At 53.1% G+C, this 20,104-nt stretch overlaps 1 protein-coding gene across 1 annotated transcript; it reads right to left on the bottom strand.

The window, feature by feature from the left end:
- Nucleotides 1-1,470: 1,470 nt before the first annotated feature.
- Nucleotides 1,471-12,884, bottom strand: LOC137314505 (C-Jun-amino-terminal kinase-interacting protein 3-like). Its single transcript, XM_067979817.1, has 2 exons — nt 12,824-12,884; nt 1,471-1,950 (listed from the first exon to the last, which is right to left on the bottom strand). The coding sequence occupies exon 2, from the start codon at nt 1,870-1,872 to the stop codon at nt 1,471-1,473; it is 402 nt and encodes a 133-aa protein (XP_067835918.1). The 5' UTR covers nt 1,873-1,950; nt 12,824-12,884.
- Between the last annotated feature and the right edge of the window lie 7,220 nt (nt 12,885-20,104).

The following is a 20,104-nucleotide window of genomic DNA, read 5'->3' as shown; positions in this document are numbered from 1 at the left end:
CCCCAACTCCCCCTCTCATCCCACACTATCCAATCCCATCACCCAACTCTCCCTCTAATCCCACACTATCCAATCCCATTCCCCAACTCTCCCTCTAATCCCACACTATCCAATCCCATCCTCCAACTCCCCCTCTAATCCCACACTATCCAATCCCATCACCCAACTCTCCCTCTAATCCCACACTATCCAATCCCATCCCCCAACTCTCCCTCTAATCCCACACTATCCAATCCCATCCCCCAACTCCCCCTCTAATCCCACACTATCCAATCCCATCCCCCCAACTCCCCCTCTAATCCCACACTATCCAATCCCATCCTCCAACTCCCCCTCTAATCCCACACTATCCAATCCCATCCCCCAACTCCCCCTCTAATCCCACACTATCCAATCCCATCCCCCAACTCCCCCTCTAATCCCACACTATCCAATCCCATCCCTCAACTCCCCCTCTAATCCCACACTATCCAATCCCATCCCCCCAACTCCCCCTCTAATCCCACACTATCCAATCCCATCCCCCAACCCCCTCTAATCCCACACTATCCAATCCCATCCCTCAACTCCCCCTCTAATCCCACACTATCCAATCCCATCCCTCAACTCTCCCTCTAATCCCACACTATCCAATCCCATCCCCCAACTCTCCCTCTAATCCCACACTATCCAATCCCATCCCCCAACTCCCCCTCTAATCCCACACTATCCAATCCCATCCCCCCCAACTCCCCCTGTATCCCGCTTTTCGCAATCTCAGGACATCCCAAAGCCGATTGAAGGGCAAGACTCTCTGTCGTCGTGCGGTCACCGTTCTACTGTCGGAAACCTGGCAGCCAATTTGCGCACAGCAAGATCCCACCAACAGCAATGGGATAATGACCAGATCATCTGGTTTTTTATTTTGGAAGGGAGATGTCGGTCGAGGGATTAGTGTCGGCCCCAGGACACCGGGGAAGAACTCCCCCCACCCCCTCTGCTCTTCTTCCAATTGCGGCCGTGGGATCTTTTACACCCGCCTCAGAGGGGCCCTCGGTTTAACGTCTCGTCCGAAAGACGGCACCTCCGACAGTGCGGCACTCCCTCGGTACTGGCACTGGGGGAGTGTGGGCCTGGATTATGGGGCTCGAGTCCTAGAGTATATCCATCTCCCTCCGACAGTGCGGCACTCCCTCAGTACTGGCACCGGGGGAGTGTGGGCCTGGATTATGGGGCTCGAGTCCTAGAGTATATCCATCTCCCTCCGACAGTGCGGCACTCCCTCAGTACTGGGACCGGGGTGTGTGGGCCTGGATTATGGGCTCGAGTCCTAGAGTATATCCATCTCCCTCCGACAGTGCGGCACTCCCTCAGTACTGGCACCGGGGGAGTGTGGGCCTGGATTATGGGGCTCGAGTCCTAGAGTATATCCATCTACCTCCGACAGTGCAGCGCTCCCTCAGTACTGGGACCGGGGAGTGTGGGCCTGGATTATGGGGCTCGAGTCCTCGAGTACATCAACCAAAGTTTCTCCGACCATCCTGGGGCCGGTGCGGAAGGTGCTCTCACCTCCTCGGTCCTCTTGCGTTTCCCCCTCTCCCGCTCGTACTGGGCCAGCAGCCGCTCGTTCTCCTCCCTGGCCAGCGCCGCCTCGGCCCCTCGCTCCCTGCTCTCCGCGCAGACCCCCTCCAGGGTCTCCAGCACCGACACCGTCAGGGGCATGAGGCCCGAGACGGCTCCCTCCCCGTGGGCCAGGATCAGGCGCTCCAACTCCGAGTACAGGCCCCCGGCCAGGCCCGAGACCACCTCGTCGTAGCCCTCCAGGTCCGAGCCCCCGGCCTCCAGCCCGTCCGACAGGAAGGAGTTGAAGTTTTCCTCCTCCTTTTCCGACATGGCGGCCCCTTTAAGGGGGAGGGGAGGGGAGGGGAGGGGGGGAAGGGAGGGGCCCTCGCTGCGTCCAACTTCAGAGACCTGCGGAAGGAAAAGGGAGGAGGTGAAACATTTCTTAACATAGGAATGAGGCCATTCAGCCCCTCGAGACTGTTACTATAGGAACAGGAGGAGGCCCATTCAGCCCCCTCGAGCCTGTTACTATAGGAACAGGAGGAGGCCCATTCAGCCCCCTCGAGCCTGTTACTATCGGAACAGGAGGAGGTCCATTCAGCCCCCTCGAGCCTGTTACTATAGGAACAGGAGGAGGCCCATTCAGCCCCCTCGAGCCTGTTACTATCGGAACAGGAGGAGGCCCATTCAGCCCCTCGAGCCTGTTACTATAGGAACAGGAGGAGGCCCATTCAGCCCCCTCGAGCCTGTTACTATAGCAACAGGAGGAGGCCCATTCGGCCCCTCGATCCTGTTCCACCCTTCAATCTGATTTTAATCAGGACTCCATCTACCCACCTTGGTTCCATGTCCCTTAATCCATGTCAGCGTAAAGGGCAAAAAGGGGGGGGGGGGTGGGGGGAATTCCTGAAAGACGTTCCAGAGAACTTTCCGTAACAGTGTGTTTCTGGCCCAACCAGGGAGGAGACAGTGCTGGATCTCGCTCTGGGGAACAAAGTGGGGCAGCTGGAGTATATTTCAGCGGGGGAGCGTTTGGGGAACAGTGATCACAATATTAGGTTCACAATAGTTATGGAAAAGGAACAATCGAACGTGAAAAATACTTAACTGGAGGAGGGCTAATTTCAGTGCGTTAACAAGGGATCTTGCCCAGGTGGATCGAAGTCAAAGATTGGCAGGCCAAACAGTAAATGAACAACCGAAGGCCTTCAAGCAGAGGTTGGTTAGCAGAGGTTGGTTCAGGTAACATAAGGAATAGGAGCAGGAGTCGGCCATTCGGCCCCTCGAGCCTGCTCCGCCATTCCATCGGATCCTGGCTGATCTTCGACCTCAACTCCACTTTCCCGCCCGATCCCCGTATCCCTCGATTCCCCGAAAATCCATCGATCTCAGCCTTGAATATCCTCAACGACTGAGTGTCCACAGCCCTCTGGGGTAGAGAATTCCAAAGATTCACAACCCTCTGAGTGAAGATGGAGTTTAATTTAGATAAATGTGAGGTGATGCATTTTGGTAGATCGAATCGGGCCAGGACCTACTCCGTTAATGGTAGGGCGTTGGGGAGAGTTATAGAACAAAGAGATCTAGGAGTACAGGTTCATAGCTCCTTGAAAGTGGAGTCACAGGTGGATAGGGTGGTGAAGAAGGCATTCAGCATGCTTGGTTTCATTGGTCAGAACATTGAATGCAGGAGTTGGGATGTCTTGTTGAAGTTGTACAAGACATTAGTAAGGCCACACTTGGAGTACTGTGTACAGTTCTGGTCACCCTATTATAGAAAGGATATCATTAAACTAGAAAGAGTGCAGAAAAGATTGACTAGGATGCTACCGGGACTTGATGGTTTGACTTGTCGGGAGAGGTTGGATAGACTGAGACTTTTTTCCCTGGAGAGTAGGAGGTTTAGGGGTGATCTTATAGAAGTCTATAAAATAACGAGGGGCATAGATAAGGTAGATAGTCAAAATCTTTTCCCAAAGGTAGGGGAGTCTATAACGAGGGGGCATAGATTTAAGGTGAGAGGGGAGAGATACAAAAGGGTCCAGAGGGGCAATTTTTTCACTCAAAGGGTGGTGAGTGTCTGGAACGAGCTGCCAGAGGCAGTAGTAGAGGCGGGTACAATTTTGTCTTTTACAAAGCATTTGGACAGTTACATGGGTAAGATGGGTTTCGAGGGATATGGGCCAAGTGCAGGCAATTGGGACTAGCTTAGTGGTATAAACTGGGCGACATGGACATGTTGGGCCGAAGGGCCTGTTTCCATGTTGTAAACTTCTATGAAGAAATTCCTCCTCATCTCAGTCTTGAATGGCCGACCCCTTATTCTGAGACCATGCCCCCGAGTTCTCGACTCTCATTATCCACCCTGTCGAGCCCCCTCAGAATCTTACATGTTTCAAAGAGATCACCTCTCATTGTTCTAAATTCGGGGACGCGGGGGCCCCCGGCCCACCCAACCCAGAGTAGACACATCCCTACGAGGGGAAAAGAGAAGGCACCCAAAGAAAGTACAGAGGAGATCTTAAAAGAGGGGCAGACAGACTATGAGGCGAGATTAGTGGCGAGCATAAAAGGGAATCCAAAGTCTTCTAGAACTCTTGGGGCTTTGGGACCAGTTCTGGGGGCCTGTTCAAGACGGACGGGTCTCACCCCAACAGGGCCGGGACCATTATCCTCGTGGGGGGCTTCGCTAGTGCTGTGGGGGGTGGGTTTCAAACTAATTTATCAGGGGGATGGGCACCAGGATGTAGCATTGGAAAGGAGAAACAATGGCCACAATGGATCGGGAGAGACAGGCAGCACGAGAGTAAGAAATAGTCCAGTGTTAGATGGGATCAGACCAAGAGAGAGTACGAGAAGGTCCAAGACTGGTTTGCAGTGCGTGTGTGTAAACACACGAGGCCTGGTAAACAAGGTCGGTGAGCTACAGGCACAAATAGCCACATGGGAATATGATGTCAAGACGATAACGGAGAACTGGCTCCAAAAAGGGCAGGATTGGCACTAAATATTCCTGGATACAAAGGTGTCCAGGAAAGATAGGGAGGGAAAGAAAGGAGGGGGGGAGGGTGGCAGTATTGATTAAGGAGAATATTGCTGGAGAGAGAGGATGTCCTGGAGGGGTCAAGGACAGAATCTATTTGGTTAGAGTTAAGAAACAACAGAGGTGCCATTACACTACTGGGTGTATTCTGCAGGCCACCGACTAGTGGGAAGGATATAGAGGAGCAAATTTGCAGGGGAAATTACAGAGAGGTGCAAAAGCCATAGAGTAGTGATAATGGGGGACTTCAACTATCCTAATGTAGACTGGGATAGTAATATAAGGGGCAGAGAGGGGGGAGGAATTTCTGAAGTGTGTTCAGGAGAACTTTCTTGATCTCCGGCCCAACGAGGAAGGAGGCATCGCTGGATCTGGTTCTGGGGAATGAGGAGGGCCAATTGGAGCAAGTGAGAGGGGGGTGGGGGGAGCATTCAGGGAACAGCGATCATAATATCACAAGGTTTAGATTAGTTATGGAAAAGGACAAGGAGCAATCAAGAGTAAAAATACATTCCCACGGGGGCGAAACTTCAGACAACTAAAACCAGAGCTCCCTGGACGACGACGAGAGAGAGAGTAAAATGAAGCAGAAAAAAGGGGGCGTATGACAGATGTCAGGTTGATAACACAAGTGAGAACCAGGCAGAATATAGAAAGTTCAGAAGGGGAAGTGAAAAAGGAAATGAGAGGGGCAAAGAGAGAGTATGAGAATAGACTGGCGGCCAACGTAAAAGGGAATCCATAAGTCTTCTACAGGCTGTAAACAGTAAACGGGTAGTAAGAGGAGGGGTCGGGCCAAACAGGGACTTTAAAGGAGATCGACTCATGGAGGCAGAGGGGATGGCCGAGGTACTCAGTGAGTACTTTGCATCTGTCTTTACCAAGGAAGAAGATGCTGCCAGAACCTCAGTGAAGGAAGATATAGTAGAGATACTGGATGGGCTAAAAATTGATAAAGAGGTGGTACTGGAAAGTCTGGCTGTACTTAAAGTAGATAAGTCACCCGGTCCGGATGGGTTGCTGAGGGAAGTAAGGGTGGAAATTGCGGAGGGACTGGCCATAATCTTCCAAACATCCTGAGATACGGGGGTGGTGACAGAGGACTGGAGAATTGCAAATGTCACACCCTCGTTCAAAAAAGGGTGTCAGGATAAACCCAGCAACTACAGGCCCAGTCAGTTTAACATCGGTGGTGGGGAAACTTCTAGAAACGATAATCCGGGACAGAATGAACAGTCACTCGGACAAGTGTGGATTGATTGGGGAAAGCCAGCACGGGTTTGTTAATTTGAGTTTTGATGAGGTAACAGAGAGGGTCGATGAGGGCAATGCGGTGGATGTTGTGTATATGGACTTTCAAAAGGCGTTTGATAAAGTGCCGCATAACAGGCTTGTCATCAAGATTGCAATCCATGGAATAAAGGGGGCAGTGGCAGCATGGGTACAGAATTGTCTAAGGGACAGGAAACAGAGAGTAGTGGTGAACGGTTGTTTTTCGGACTGGAGGGAGGTGTACACTGGTGCTCCCCAGGGGTCGGTGCTGGGACCACTGCCTTTCTTGATATATATTAATGACTTGGACTTAGGTGTACAGGGCACAATTTACAAATTTGCAGAGGACACGAAACTCGGAAGGGTAGTGAACAGTGAGGAGGATAGTGATAGACTTCAAGAGGATATAGACAGGCTGGTGGAATGGGCGGACACGAGGCAGATGAAATTTTAACGCAGGAAAATGTGAAGTGATACATTTCGGTAGGAGAGGCAATGAGCATCTCCAACAAGAGAGAGTCTAACCACCTCCCCTTGACATTCAACGGCATGACCATCGCCGAATCCCCCACCATCAACATCCTGGGGGTCTCCATTGACCAGAAACTTAACTGGACCAGCCATATAAATACTGTGGCTACAAGAGCAGGTCAGAGGCTGGGTATTCTGCGGCGAGTGACTCACCTCCCGACTCCCCAAAGCCTTTCCACCATCTACAAGGCACAAGTCAGGAGTGTGATGGAATACTCTCCGCTTGCCTGGATGAGTGCAGCTCCAACAACACTCAAGAAGCTCGACACCATCCAGGACAAAGCAGCCCGCTTGATTGGCACCCCATCCACCACCCTAAACATTCACTCCCTTCACCACCGGCGCACCGTGGCTGCAGTGTGGACCATCCACAGGATGCACTGCAGCAACTCGCCAAGGCTTCTTCGACAGCACCCCCCCGAACCCAGATTCAATCGCGGCTCTCAGAGAGGGAATCGGATAAATATCTGCAGAGCTACGGGGGGAAAGAGCGGGGCTCGCTTGATTGCTCTTACAAAGAGCTGGCACGGGCCTCGATGGGCCGAATGGGCTCCTTCTGTGCTGCAACCTTTCTACGATAAATATATAAATAGTAAAAGGTTAACCAAAGATAGATGGGACCGAGTCGGGACACAAAAGGAGATCGTCTTGTAGAGGCAGAGGGCACGACTGAGGCACTAAATGAATACTTCACTAGAGAGGGGGACGCTGCCATTGGAGCAGTAAAGGAGAAGGTAGGAGCAATATTGGAGAGGGTAAAGATAGATAAAGAGGAGGTACTTAAAAGATTGGCAGGACTCACAGTAGAAAAGTCACCCGGTCCGGATGGGACGCATCATAGAATCATAGAAGTTTACAACATGGAAACAGGCCCTTCGGCCCAACATGTCCATGTCGCCCAGTTTATACCACTAAGCTAGTCCCAATTGCCTGCACTTGGCCCATATCCCTCTATACCCATCTTACCCATGTAACTGTCCAAATGCTTTTTAAAAGACAAAATTGTACCCGCCTCTCCTACTGCCTCTGGCAGCTCGTTCCAGACACTCACCACCCTTTGAGTGAAAAAATTGCCCCTCTGGACCCTTTTGTATCTCTCCCCTCTCACCTTAAATCTATGCCCCCTCGTTATAGACTCCCCGACCTTTGGGAAAAGATTTTGACTATCTACCTTATCTATGCCCCTCATTATTTTATAGACTTCTATAAGATCACCCTAAACCTCCTACTCTCCAGGGAAAAAAGTCCCAGTCTGTCTGACCTCTCCCTGTAAGTCAAACCATCAAGTCCCGGTAGCATCCTAGTAAATCTTTTCTGCACTCTTTCTAGTTTAATAATATCCTTTCTATAATAGGGTGACCAGAACTGTACACAGTATTCCAAGTGTGGCCTTACTAATGTCTTGTACAACTTCAACAAGACATCCCAACTCCTGCATTCAATGTTCTGAGCAATGAAACCAAGCATGCTGAATGCCTTCTTCACCACCCTATCCACCTGTGACTCCACTTTCAAGGAGCTATGAACCTGTACTCCTAGATCTCTTTGTTCTATAACTCTCCCCAACGCCCTACCATTAACGGAGTAGGTCCTGGCCCGATTCGATCTACCAAAATGCATCACCTCACATTTATCTAAATTAAACTCCATCTGCCATTCATCGGCCCACTGGCCCAATTGATCAAGATCCCGTTGCAATCCTAGATAACCTTCTTCACTGTCCACAATGCCACCAATCTTGGTGTCATCTGCAAACTTACTAACCATGGTATCCTAGGTTACTGAGGGAAGGAAGGGTGGAAATTGCAGAGATACTGGCCATAATCTTCCAAACATCCTTAGATACGGGGATGGTGCTGGAGGCCTGCAAATGTCACACCCCCTGCTCAAAACAGGGGAGAGGGATAAACCCCGCAATAACAGGGCCAATCAGCCCAACGTCGGTGGTGAGGGGGGAGCTTTTAGGAACAGGAGTCGGCCATTCGGCCCCTCGTGCCTGCTCCGCCATTTGATAAGATCATGGCTGATCTGTGATCTAACTCCATATACCTGCCTTTGGCCCATATCCCTTAATACCTTTGGTTGCCAAAAAGCTATCTATCTCACATTTAAATTTAGCAATTGAGCTAGTATCAATTGCTGTTTGCGGAAGAGAATTCCAAACTTCTACCCCCCTTTGTGTGTAGAAATGTTTTCTAATCTCACTCCTGAAAGGTCTGGCTCTAATTTTTAGACTGTGCCCCCTACTCCTAGAATCCCCAACCAGCGGAAATAGTTTCTCTCTATCCACCCTATCCGTTCCCCTTAATATCTTATAAACTTCAATCAGATCACCCCTTAACCTTCAAAACGCTACAGAATACAACCCCACCCTCAATGATTTGTGCACAGACACCCCCAGGTCTGTGTGTTCCTGGACCCCCTTTAGGATTGTACCATTTAGTTTATATTGCCTCTCCTCGTTCTTCCTGCCAAAATGTTTGAGACAATAGTCAGGGACAAAATTAATTCTCATTTGGAAAAGCAGGGGTTAATAAATTACAGTCAGCACGGATTTGCTAAAGGCAGATCGTGTCTGACTAACTTGATTGAGTCCTTTGATGAAGTAACGGAGAGGGTCGATGAGGGTAGTGCGGTGGATGCGGTGTATATGGACTTTCAAAAGGCGTTTGATAAAGTGCCACACAATAGACTTGTTAGTGAAATTAAAGCCCATGGAATTAAAGGGGCAGTGACACGCGGATACAAAATTGGCCAAGGGACAGGAAACAGAGAGTAGTGGTGAACGGTTGTTTTTCGGACTGGAGGGAGGTGTACACTGGTGCTCCCCAGGGGTCAGTATTAGGACCACTGGTTTTTAAAATATATATTAATGACCTGGACTTGGGTATAGAGGGTATAATTTCAAAACTTGCAGATGACACGAAACTCGGAAGGGTAGTGAAGAGTGAGGAGGATAGTGATAGACTTCAAGAGGATATAGACAGGCTGGTGGAATGGGCGGACACGTGGCAGATGAAATTTAACACATAGAAGTGAGCAGTGATACATTTTGGTAGGAAGAACGAGGAGAGGCATAATAAACTAGAGGGCACAATTCTAAAAGGGGTACAGGAACAGAGAGATCTGGGGGTATATGTGCACAAATCATTGAAGGTGGCAGGGCAGGTTGAGAAAGTGGTTAAAAAAGCATCTGGGATCCTGGGCTTTATAAATAGAGGCACAGAGTACAAAAGTAAGGAAGTCATGATGAACCTTTATAAAACACTGGTTCGGGCCACAACTGGAGTATTGGGTCCAGTTCTGGGCCCCGCTCTTTAGGAAAGATGTGAAGGCCTTAGAGAGGGTGCAGAGGAGATTTACCAGAATGGTCCCAGGGATGAGGGACCTCAGTGATGCGGAGAGACTGGAGAATCTGGGGTCGTTCCCCTCAGAGCAGAGAAGGTTAAGGGGAGATTTAATCGAGGGGTTCAAAATCATGAAGGGGTTTTGAGAGAGTAAATAAGGAGAGACTGTTTCCGGTGGGCAGGAGGGTCGGTGAGCAGAGGGCACGGATTTAAGGCGATCGGGGAAAGAGCCAGAGGGGGGAGATGAGGAGAATGTTTTTTTAACGCAGCGAGTTGTTCTGATCTGGAATTCACTGCCTGAAAGGGAGCAGATTCAATAATAACTTTCAAAAGGGGAATCGGAGAAATAATCAAAGGGGAAAAATTTACAGGGATACGGGGAAAGAGCAGGGGGGAGTGGGACTAATTGGATAGATCTTTCAAAGAGCTAGCACAGGCCACGATGGGCAGAATGGCCTCATTCTGTGCTGGACCGGTGACACTATGAATTTTCTGGCCTAACAAAAATCGATCAACCTCAGTTTCAGGGTTTTCTATTGACCCTCGTGGTCTCATCAGGTTTTTGGGGGGAAGAGAGTTCGAGATCTCCTCTCCCCCTTTGTGTGAAGAGCTGCTTCAGTGCAACGATCCCTCCATCAAAAGCAGGAAAACACATCATCGGACTTTACACACGGTCAGCCGGGGCTCAGAGAGACCCTCTCCCCCCCTCGGGGTCAGAGACTCGAGCCCCATAATCCAGGCCCACACTCCCCCGGTGCCTGTACTGAGGGAGTGCTGCACTGTCGGAGGGAGATGGATATACTCTAGGACTCGAGCCCCATAATCCAGGCCCACACTCCCCCGGTGCCAGTACTGAGGGAGTGCCGCACTGTCGGAGGGACCGTCTCTCGGACGAGACGTTAAACCGAGGGCCCCGTCTGCCCCTCTCGGGTGGACAGTAAAGATCCCACGGCCCACTATTGGAAGAAGAGCAGGGGGGAGTTCTCCCCGGTTTCCTGGGGCCGATATTTATCCCTCGACCAACATCACTAAATAAGCAGATTGTCTGGCCCTCAACCTGTTGCGATTTGTGGGATCTTGCTGTGCTCCCTACATTACTACAGCAGCTACACTGTGAAAGGACTCAATTGGCTGTAAAGCGCTTTGGGATGTCCTGAGGTCATGGAAGGTGCGACAGAAATGTGGTTTCTTTCTTTTGAAAAGTATCGGCTTGTGGGGGAGGAGGGGAGAAAAGAGGAGAAGGGACATGAAGGGAGTTTGGGAGGAGGATACAGATTACAGGGGAAGAGGGGGGAAATGAAGGTTTTCCAGTGTGTCCCCAGGGTTAGAGGGAGGGAGGGAGGGGGGGGGGTAAAAGAAAAAAATGAAACCAGCCAGGGTCCCTGCTCCAGATCACGGTGTAACTCAGGGGTCCTCCTGTAATAACAGGACCGGGCTCGGCTGCGACGCACCCCACAGCGGAATAGCTACCCGACACTCGAAGCTCACACATGGGGATTTGGGGGTGAGGTCACAGAGGAAAGCTGGTACTTGCGATCCTGTACCCGACCCCATCCCGTGCCCATCTTAAACCCCCTCATCAACCCCCACCCCCCAAAACTGCCCCTGCCCAGTCTAATCCCCACGACCTCTGCCCCCCCCCAACCCCCAGACAGCCCCTGCCCTGTCCAATCCCGACCTCTACCCCGTCTAACACCCCCGACCTCTGCCCCCATCGCCTCTCATCCAATCCCCACCCCCCAATACAAACCCTCGCCCCCCCCTTTACCCCAGTCTGACCCCCAGTTCACCTCCCTACCCTCTTTCTAACATTTCTCTCTCTCCCCCGACAGAACACTAAATTCTTGCCTTTTCCTTTTTAAAAATCACCCTTTCCCAGAGAGTCGCCCCCTCTCTCCTCTCAGCTCTGGGAATTCTGCTGGGAACGATCCCGGATTTTAATCCCAGTTCCCTCCCAGTGGATCTGAAGTGCTCATTCTCACCCTGCTGGAGTCGGTCCTGGCTCTCCGAGTGGGAATCCCTCCAACCACCTCCTCCTCCCCTCTTCCCCCACCTCCTCCTCACCTCTCCCCCCCTCCAATCCCCACTCCTCCCTCCAACCTCCTCCTCTCCCTCCAACTTCCCCTCTCCAACCTCCTCCTCCTCTCCAACCTCCTCCTCCTCCTCTCCAACCTCCTCCTCCTCTCCCTCTCCAACCTCAACCTCCAATCTCCCTCCAACCTCCCTCCAACCCCCTCCAACCTCCTCCAACCTTCCCCCAACCTCCCTCCAACCCCCTCCAATCTCCCTCCAACCTCCCTCCAACCTCCTCCAATCTCCCTCCAACCTCCTCCAACCTCCCTCCAACCTCCCTCCAACCTCCCTCCAACCTCCTCCAATCTCCCTCCAACCTCCTCCAATCTCCCTCCAACCTCCTCCAATCTCCCTCCAACCTCCTCCAATCTCCCTCCAACCTCCTCCAATCTCCCTCCAATCTCGTCCAATCTCCCTCCAACCTCCTCCAATCTCCCTCCAACCCCCTCCAATCTCCCTCCAACCCCCTCCAATCTCCCTCCAACCCCCTCCAACCCCCTCCAATCTCCCTCCAATCTCCCTCCAACCTCCCTCCAACCTCCTCCAATCTCCCTCCAACCTCCTCCAATCTCCCTCCAACCTCCTCCAATCTCCCTCCAACCTCCTCCAATCCCCCTCCAATCTCCCTCCAACCCCCTCCAATCTCCCTCCAACCCCCTCCAATCTCCCTCCAACCTCCTCCAATCTCCTCCAATCTCCCTCCAACCTCCTCCAACCTCCTCCAATCTCCCTCCAACCTCCTCCAATCCTCCTCCAATCTCCCTCCAATCTCCCTCCAACCTCCCTCCAACCTCCTCTCCTATCCCCCTCACCTCCCTCCTCCCTCCTCACCCCCCCTCATGAACGGTATCAATCTCACCGCTGGAACCCCCGGTGTCGCCGCGTTCGATCCCCGCCCCGGCCACAATGTATCAATCTCACCTTTCGAACCCGGCGGCCCGCAGCGTTCCAACCCCTCGAACCCTCGGACTCGCAACGTTCGAACCTCCGAACGTTCACAATGTATCAATCTCACCTTTGGAACCCTCCGAGTCGCCGCGTTCCATCCCCTCTCACTGTCCCGCCCGCCGGCCTCGGGTTGATTGACAGCCTCCGGGCCAATGGCAGCCCGCCCTGGGGGGTGGGGGTGGAAGGAGGAGGAGGAGGAGGGAGGCGGGGCCTGTCTGCTTCCTGATCATGTGACCGCCCAGGCCGCGTCACGTGAGGCCGGCAGGTCACCTGAGCTCACCTGAGCTGCATGTTTCAAACTCCCCCCCCCACCACCCCCCTCAAAACCCTCCCTCCTCTCCCTCATTGAGAGTGGGAGGAATCTCCATGAGTTGCCCCCCCCCCCTCAGAGAGAGAGAGAGAGAGGGGAAGCCCCCCCCCAGAGAGAGAGAGAGAGAGGGGGACAGCCCACCCAGAGAGAGAGAGAGGGGGAAAGCCCCCCCCAGAGAGAGAGAGAGAGAGAGGGGGAAAGCCCCCCAGAGAGAGAGAGAGGGGGACAGCCCCCCCAGAGAGAGAGAGAGAGAGGGGGAAAGCCCCCCCAGAGAGAGAGAGAGAGAGGGGGAAAGCCCCCCCAGAGAGAGAGAGAGAGAGGGGGAAAGCCCCCCCCAGAGAGAGAGAGAGGGGGAAAGCCCCCCCAGAGAGAGAGAGAGAGAGGGGGAAAGCCCCCAGAGAGAGAGAGAGAGGGGGACAGCCCCCCCAGAGAGAGAGAGAGGGGGAAAGCCCCCCCCCCCCAGAGAGAGAGAGAGGGGGGGAAGCCCCCCTCAGAGAGAGAGGGGGAGGGGGAAAGCCCCCCCCCCCCAGAGAGAGAGAGGGGGAAAGCCCCCCCCCCAGAGAGAGATAGAGAGGGGGAAAAGCCCCCCCCCAGAGAGAGAGAGAGGGGGAAAGCCCCCCCCAGAGAGAGAGAGAGGGGGAAAGCCCCCCCCCCAGAGAGAGAGAGAGAGAGGGGAAAGCCCCCCCCCCAGAGAGAGAGAGAGAGGGGGAAAGCCCCCCCCCAGAGAGAGAGAGAGAGGGGGAAAGCCCCCCAGAGAGAGAGAGAGAGAGAGAGGGGGAAAGCCCCCCCCCCAGAGAGAGAGAGAGAGGGGGAAAGCCCCCCCCCCAGAGAGAGAGAGAGAGGGGGAAAGCCCCCCCCAGAGAGAGAGAGAGAGGGGGAAAGCCCCCCCAGAGAGAGAGAGAGAGAGGGGAAAGCCCCCCCCCAGAGAGAGAGAGAGAGGGGAAAGCCCCCCCAGAGAGAGAGAGAGAGAGAGGGGGAAAGCCCCCCAGAGAGAGAGGGGGACAGCCCCCCAGAGAGAGAGAGGGGGAAAGCCCCCCCCCAGAGAGAGAGAGAGAGGGGGGAAAGCCCCCCCCCCCAGAGAGAGAGAGAGGGGAAAAGCCCCCCCCCCCCAGAGAGAGATAGAGAGGGGAAAGCCCCCCCCAGAGAGAGAGAGAGGGGAAAGCCCCCCCAGAGAGAGAGAGAGGGGGAAAGCCCCCCCAAGAGAGAGAGAGGGGGAAAGCCCCCCCCCAGAGAGAGAGAGAGGGGGAAAGCCCCCCCCCAGAGAGAGAGAGAGGGGACAGCCCCCCCAGAGAGAGAGAGGGGAAAGCCCCCCCCCAGAGAGAGAGAGAGAGGGGGAAAGCCCCCCCCCCCCCCCCCCCAGAGAGAGAGAGAGGGGAAAAGCCCCCCCCCCACCCCCAGAGAGAGATAGAGGGGAAAGCCCCCCCCAGAGAGAGACAGAGGGGGAAAGCCCCCTCCCCACTCTCTACCTCTTGCCCCCAGAGAGAGAGAGGGGAAAAGGCCCCCCCCCCAGTCTCTACCTCTCGGGGGAAAGCAGGTGGTGAGCGAACCAACACGAGGGAAAAACTTACTTGACCTCGTCCTCACCAATCTCCCTGTCGCAGATGCATCTGTCCATGACAGTATTGGTAGGAGTGACCACCGCACAGTCCTCGTGGAGATGAAGTCCCGTCTTCGCACTGAGGACACCATCCAACGTGTTGTGTGGCACTACCACCGTGCTAAATGGGATAGATTCAGAACAGATCTAGCAGCTCAAAACTGGGCATCCATGAGGCGCTGTGGGCCATCAGCAGCAGCAGAATTGTATTCCAGCACAATCTGTAACCTCATGGCCCGGCATATTCCTCACTCTACCATTACCAACAAGCCAGGGGATCAACCCTGGTTCAATGAGGAGTGTAGAAGAGCATGCCAGGAGCAGCACCAGGCGTACCTAAAAATGAGGTGCCAACCTGGTGAAGCTACAACTCAGGACTACATGCATGCTCAACAGCGGAAGCAACATGCTATAGACAGAGCTAAGCGATTCCACAACCAACGGATCAGGTCAAAGCTCTGCAGTCCTGCCACATCCAGTCGTGAATGGTGGTGGACAATTGAACAACTAACGGGAGGAGGAGGCTCTGCAAACATCCCCATCCTCAATGATGGCGGAGTCCAGCACGTGAGTGCAAAAGACAAGGCTGAAGCGTTTGCAACCATCTTCAGCCAGAAGTGCCGAGTGGACGATCCATCTCGGCCTCCTCCCGATATCCCCGCCATCACGGAAGCCAGTCTTCGGCCAATTCGATTCACTCCAGGTGATATCAAGAAACGGCTGAGTGCACTGGATACAGCAAAGGCGATGGGCCCCGACAACATCCCAGCTGTAGTGCTGAAGACTTGTGCTCCAGAACTAGCCGTGCCTCTAGCCGAGCTGTTCCAGTACAGCTCCAACACTGGCATCCACCCGACAATGTGGAAAATTGCCCAGGTATGTCCTAGAATCATAGAAAGGTTACAGCCCTGAAGGACGCCATTCGGCCAGCTCGATGCAACAGCAATCCAGCTACTCTCACTCCCCCGCCCGATCTCCATAACCCTGCAAAGCTTTTCCCTTCAAGTCCTTATCCAGTTCCCTTTTTGAAGGCCATGATTGAATCTGCCTCCACCACCCCCTCGGGCAGTGCATTCCAGATCCTAACCACTCGCTGGGTAAAAAAGTTTCTCCTCATGTCACCTTTGGTTCTTTTGCCAATCACTTTAAATCTCTGTCCTCTGGTTCTTGACCCTTCCGCCAATGGGAGCAGTTTCTCTCTATCTACTCTGTCTGGACCCTTCATGATTTTGAACACCTCGATCAAATCTCCTCGCAACCGTCTCTGTTCCAAGGAGAACAACCCCAGCTTCTCCAGTCTATCCACGTAACTAAAGTCCCTCATCCCTGGAATCATTCTGGTAAATCTCTTCTGCACCCTCTCTAAGGTCTTCACATCTTTCCTAAAGTGCGGGACCCAGAACTGGACCCAATACTCCAGTTGTGGCCGAACCAGTGTTTTATAAAGGTTCATCATGACTTCCATACTTTTGTACTCTGTGCCTCTATTTATAAAGCCCAGGATCCCGTTTGCTTTTTTAACCACTTTCTCAACCTGCCCTGCCACCTTCAATGATTTGTGCACATATACCCCCAGATCTCTCTGTTCCTGTACCCCCTTTTAGAGTTGTGCCCATTAGTTTATTTTGCCTCTCCTCGTTCTTCTGACCGAAATGTATCACTTCGCATTTTTCTGCGTTAAATTTCATCTGATATAAATACTGTGGCTCCAAGAGCAGGTCAGAGGCTGGGTATTCTGCGGCAAGTGACTCACCTCCTGACTCCCCAAAGCCTTTCCACCATCTACAAGGCACAGGTCAGGAGTGTGATGGAATACTCTCCACTTGCCTGGATGAGTGCAGCTCCAACAACACTCGAGAAGCTCGACACCATCTAGGACAAAGCAGCCCGCTTGATTGGCACCCCATCCACCACCCTAAACATTCACTCCCTTCACCACCGGTGCACTGTGGCTGCAGTGTGGACCATCCACAGGATGCACTGCAGCAACTCGCCAAGGCTTCTTCGACAGCACCTCCCAAACCCGCGACCTCTCCCACCTCGAAGGACAAGGGCAGCAGGCACACGGGGACAACACCACCTGCACGTTCCCCTCCGAGTCACACACCATCCCGACTTGGAAATATATCGGCCGTTCCTTCATCGTCGCTGGGTCAAAATCCTGGAACTCCCTTCCTAACAGCACTGTGGGAGAACCTTCACCACACGGACTGCAGCGGTTCAAGAAGGCGGCTCACCACCACCTTCTCAAGGGGCAATTAGGGATGGGCAATAAATGCCGGCCTCGCCAGCGACGCCCGCATCCCATGAACGAATAAAAGAAAAACAGAGACCTCTCTCTCAGGGGAATGGGGCAGAGGGAGGGAACTCTTTCAGAGAGAGGGCACAATGGCGACGGAGAAAGGGCCGGGGTAGGAGAAAGGGCCGGGGTATGGGACTGAAGGGAGGGGTCATTCAGAGAGAGAGAGAGGGAGAGCACAGAGATGGGCCAAGTGGGGACAAGGCGGGGGGGAACACAGGTTAAACTGGGGACAAGGGGCGCAGGGTCAGAACCAGGTCAAGGGGGCACACAGGGTCAAATTGGGGGCAGGGGTCGAAGGGGGAAATTTGAGCCCTGATGTCAAGAATAATCGGCTTCACAATTAGAGGGAGTGAACGATATGGGGGACGTTGCCAGTTACACTGAGTGGCACTGCCACCTCCTGGCTTCAATGTGGTACAGCCCCAGACACAAAAACGCAATCCGCTCTCCTCCTGGGATGGATCGGTTGCTCGATTGGGTTAGATTGGGAACTCGGGTGCAAAAGACCAACCAGGCCATCTGGGCGTGTGTGTGTGTGCATACCTGCCCTGGGAGTGTTTGATGGGACAGTGTAGAGGGAGCTTTACTCTGTATCTAACCCTGTACCTGCCCTGGGAGTGTTTGACGGGACAGTGTAGAGGGAGCTTTACTCTGTATCTAACCCTGTACCTGTCCCTGGGAGTGTTTGATGGGACAGTGTAGAGGGAGCTTTACTCTGTATCTAACCCTGTACCTGCCCTGGGAGTGTTTGATGGGACAGTGTAGAGGGAGCTTTACTCTGTATCTAACCCTGTACCTGCCCTGGGAGTGTTTGATGGGACAGTGTAGAGGGAGCTTTACTCTGTATCTAACCCTGTACCTGCCCTGGGAGTGTTTGACGGGACAGTGTAGAGGGAGCTTTACTCTGTATCTAACCCTGTACCTGTCCCTGGGAGTGTTTGATGGGACAGTGTAGAGGGAGCTTTACTCTGTATCTAACCCTGTACCTGCCCTGGGAGTGTTTGATGGGACAGTGTAGAGGGAGCTTTACTCTGTATCTAACCCTGTACCTGCCCTGGGAGTGTTTGATGGGACAGTGTAGAGGGAGCTTTACTCTGTATCTAACCCTGTACCTGTCGTGGGAGTGTTTGATGGGACAGTGTAGAGGGAGCTTTACTCTGTATCTAACCCTGTACCTGCCCTGGGAGTGTTTGATGGGACAGTGTAGAGGGAGCTTTACTCTGTATCTAACCCGCGCTGCCCCTCTCTTGGGAGCGGCACTCCCTTTCAGTGGTCACTCACTGTGCTCATTCCATCTCTCATTATTGCCCTCTGGAAGCAGGTGGTGATTCAACATCAGTGAAATCCCAGCTGCCTCTGGGTGTCCGGTGTACAGCGGGTAAAAGGGAATGATTCACTCTCTCTCTCTCTCTCTCTCTCTCTCCCTCTCTCTCTCCATCTCTCTCTCTCGCTCTCGCTCCATCTCTCTCTCTCGCTCTCGCTCCATCTCTCTCTCTCCCTCTCGCTCCATCTCTCTCTCTCCATCTCTCTCTTTCTCTCTCTCTCTCACTCTGTCTCTCTCACTCTCGCTTTCTCTCTCTCACTCTCTCTCCATCTCTCTCTGTCTCACTCTCTCTCTCTCTGTCTCACTCTCTCTCTCTCTGTCTCACTCTCTCTCTGTCTGTCTCTCTCTCTCTCGGTCTGTCTCTCTCTCTCTCGCTTTCTCTCCATCTCTCTCTCTCGCTCTCGCTCCATCTCTCTCTCTCGCTCTCTCTCCATCTCTCTCTGTCTCTCTCTCTCTCTCTCTGTCTGTCTCCCTCTCTCCATGTCTCTGTCTGTCTCTCTCTCTCTCCATCTCTCGCTCTCTCGCTCTCTCCATCTCTCTCTCTCTCTCTCACTCTCACTCTCTCTCTCTCGCTCTCTCTCCATCTCTCTCTCTCGCTCTCTCTCCATCTCTCTCTCTCGCTCTCGCTCCATCTCTCTCTCTCGCTCTCTCTCCATCTCTCTCTCTCGCTCTCTCTCTCTCTCTCTCTCTCTCTCCGTCTCTCTCTCTCACTCTCTCTCATAAGAACATAAGAACATAAGAAATTGGAGCAGGAGTAGGCCAATCGGCCCCTCGAGCCTGCTCCGCCATTCAATAAGATCATGGCTGATCTGGTCCCAACCACAAATCTGAAGAACACAAGAAGTCGGAGCAGGACCCGGCCACTCAGCCCCTGGGCCTTCTCCGCCACCCACAGGGCATTGACCGATCCGAACTCAGCTTCATGTCCAATTTCCTGCCCGCTCCCCATAACCCCTAATTCCCTTTACTTCTAGGAAACTGTCTATTTCTGTTTTAAATTTATTTAATGATGTAGCTTCCACAGCTTCCTGGGGCAGCAAATTCCACAGACCTACCACCCTCTGAGTGAAGAAGTTTCTCCTCATCTCAGTTTTGAAAGAGCAGCCCCTTATTCTAAGATTATGCCCCCTCGTTCTAGTTTCACCCATCCTTGGGAACATCCTTACCGCATCCACCCGATCAAGCCCCTTCACAATCTTATATGTTTCAATAAGATCGCCTCTCATTCTTCTGAACTCCAATGAGTAGAGTCCCAATCTACTCAACCTCTCCTCATATGTCCACCCCCTCATCCCCGGGATTAACCGAGTGAACCTTCTCTCTCTGTCTGTCTCTCTCTCTCTCTCTCTCTCGCTCTCTCTCTCTCCATCTCTCTCTCTCGCTGTCTCTCCATCTCTCTCTCTCGCTCTCTCTCACTCTCTCTCTCTCGCTCTCTCTCACTCTCTCTCTGTCTGTCTCTCTCTCTCTCTCTCTCTCGCTCCATCTCTCTCTCTCGCTCTCTCTCGCTCCATCTCTCTCTCTCGCTCTCTCTCCATCTCTCTCTCTCGCTGTCTCTCCATCTCTCTCTCTCACTCTCTCTCACTCTCTGTCTGTCTCTCTCTCTCTCCATCTCTCTCTCTCGCTCTCTCTCCATCTCTCTCTCTCGCTGTCTCTCCATCTCTCTCTCTCGCTCTCTCTCCATCTCTCTCTCTCGCTGTCTCTCCATCTCTCTCTCTCGCTCTCTCTCACTCTCTCTCTGTCTGTCTCTCTCTCTCTCTCGCTCCATCTCTCTCTCTCGCTCTCTCTCCATCTGTCTCTCTCTCTCTCTCTCCATCT

Source organism: Heptranchias perlo, unplaced genomic scaffold (genome assembly GCF_035084215.1).
Source record: "Heptranchias perlo isolate sHepPer1 unplaced genomic scaffold, sHepPer1.hap1 HAP1_SCAFFOLD_514, whole genome shotgun sequence".
Lineage (NCBI taxonomy): Eukaryota > Metazoa > Chordata > Chondrichthyes > Hexanchiformes > Hexanchidae > Heptranchias > Heptranchias perlo.
This window is presented reverse-complemented; position numbering and strand designations above follow the sequence as displayed.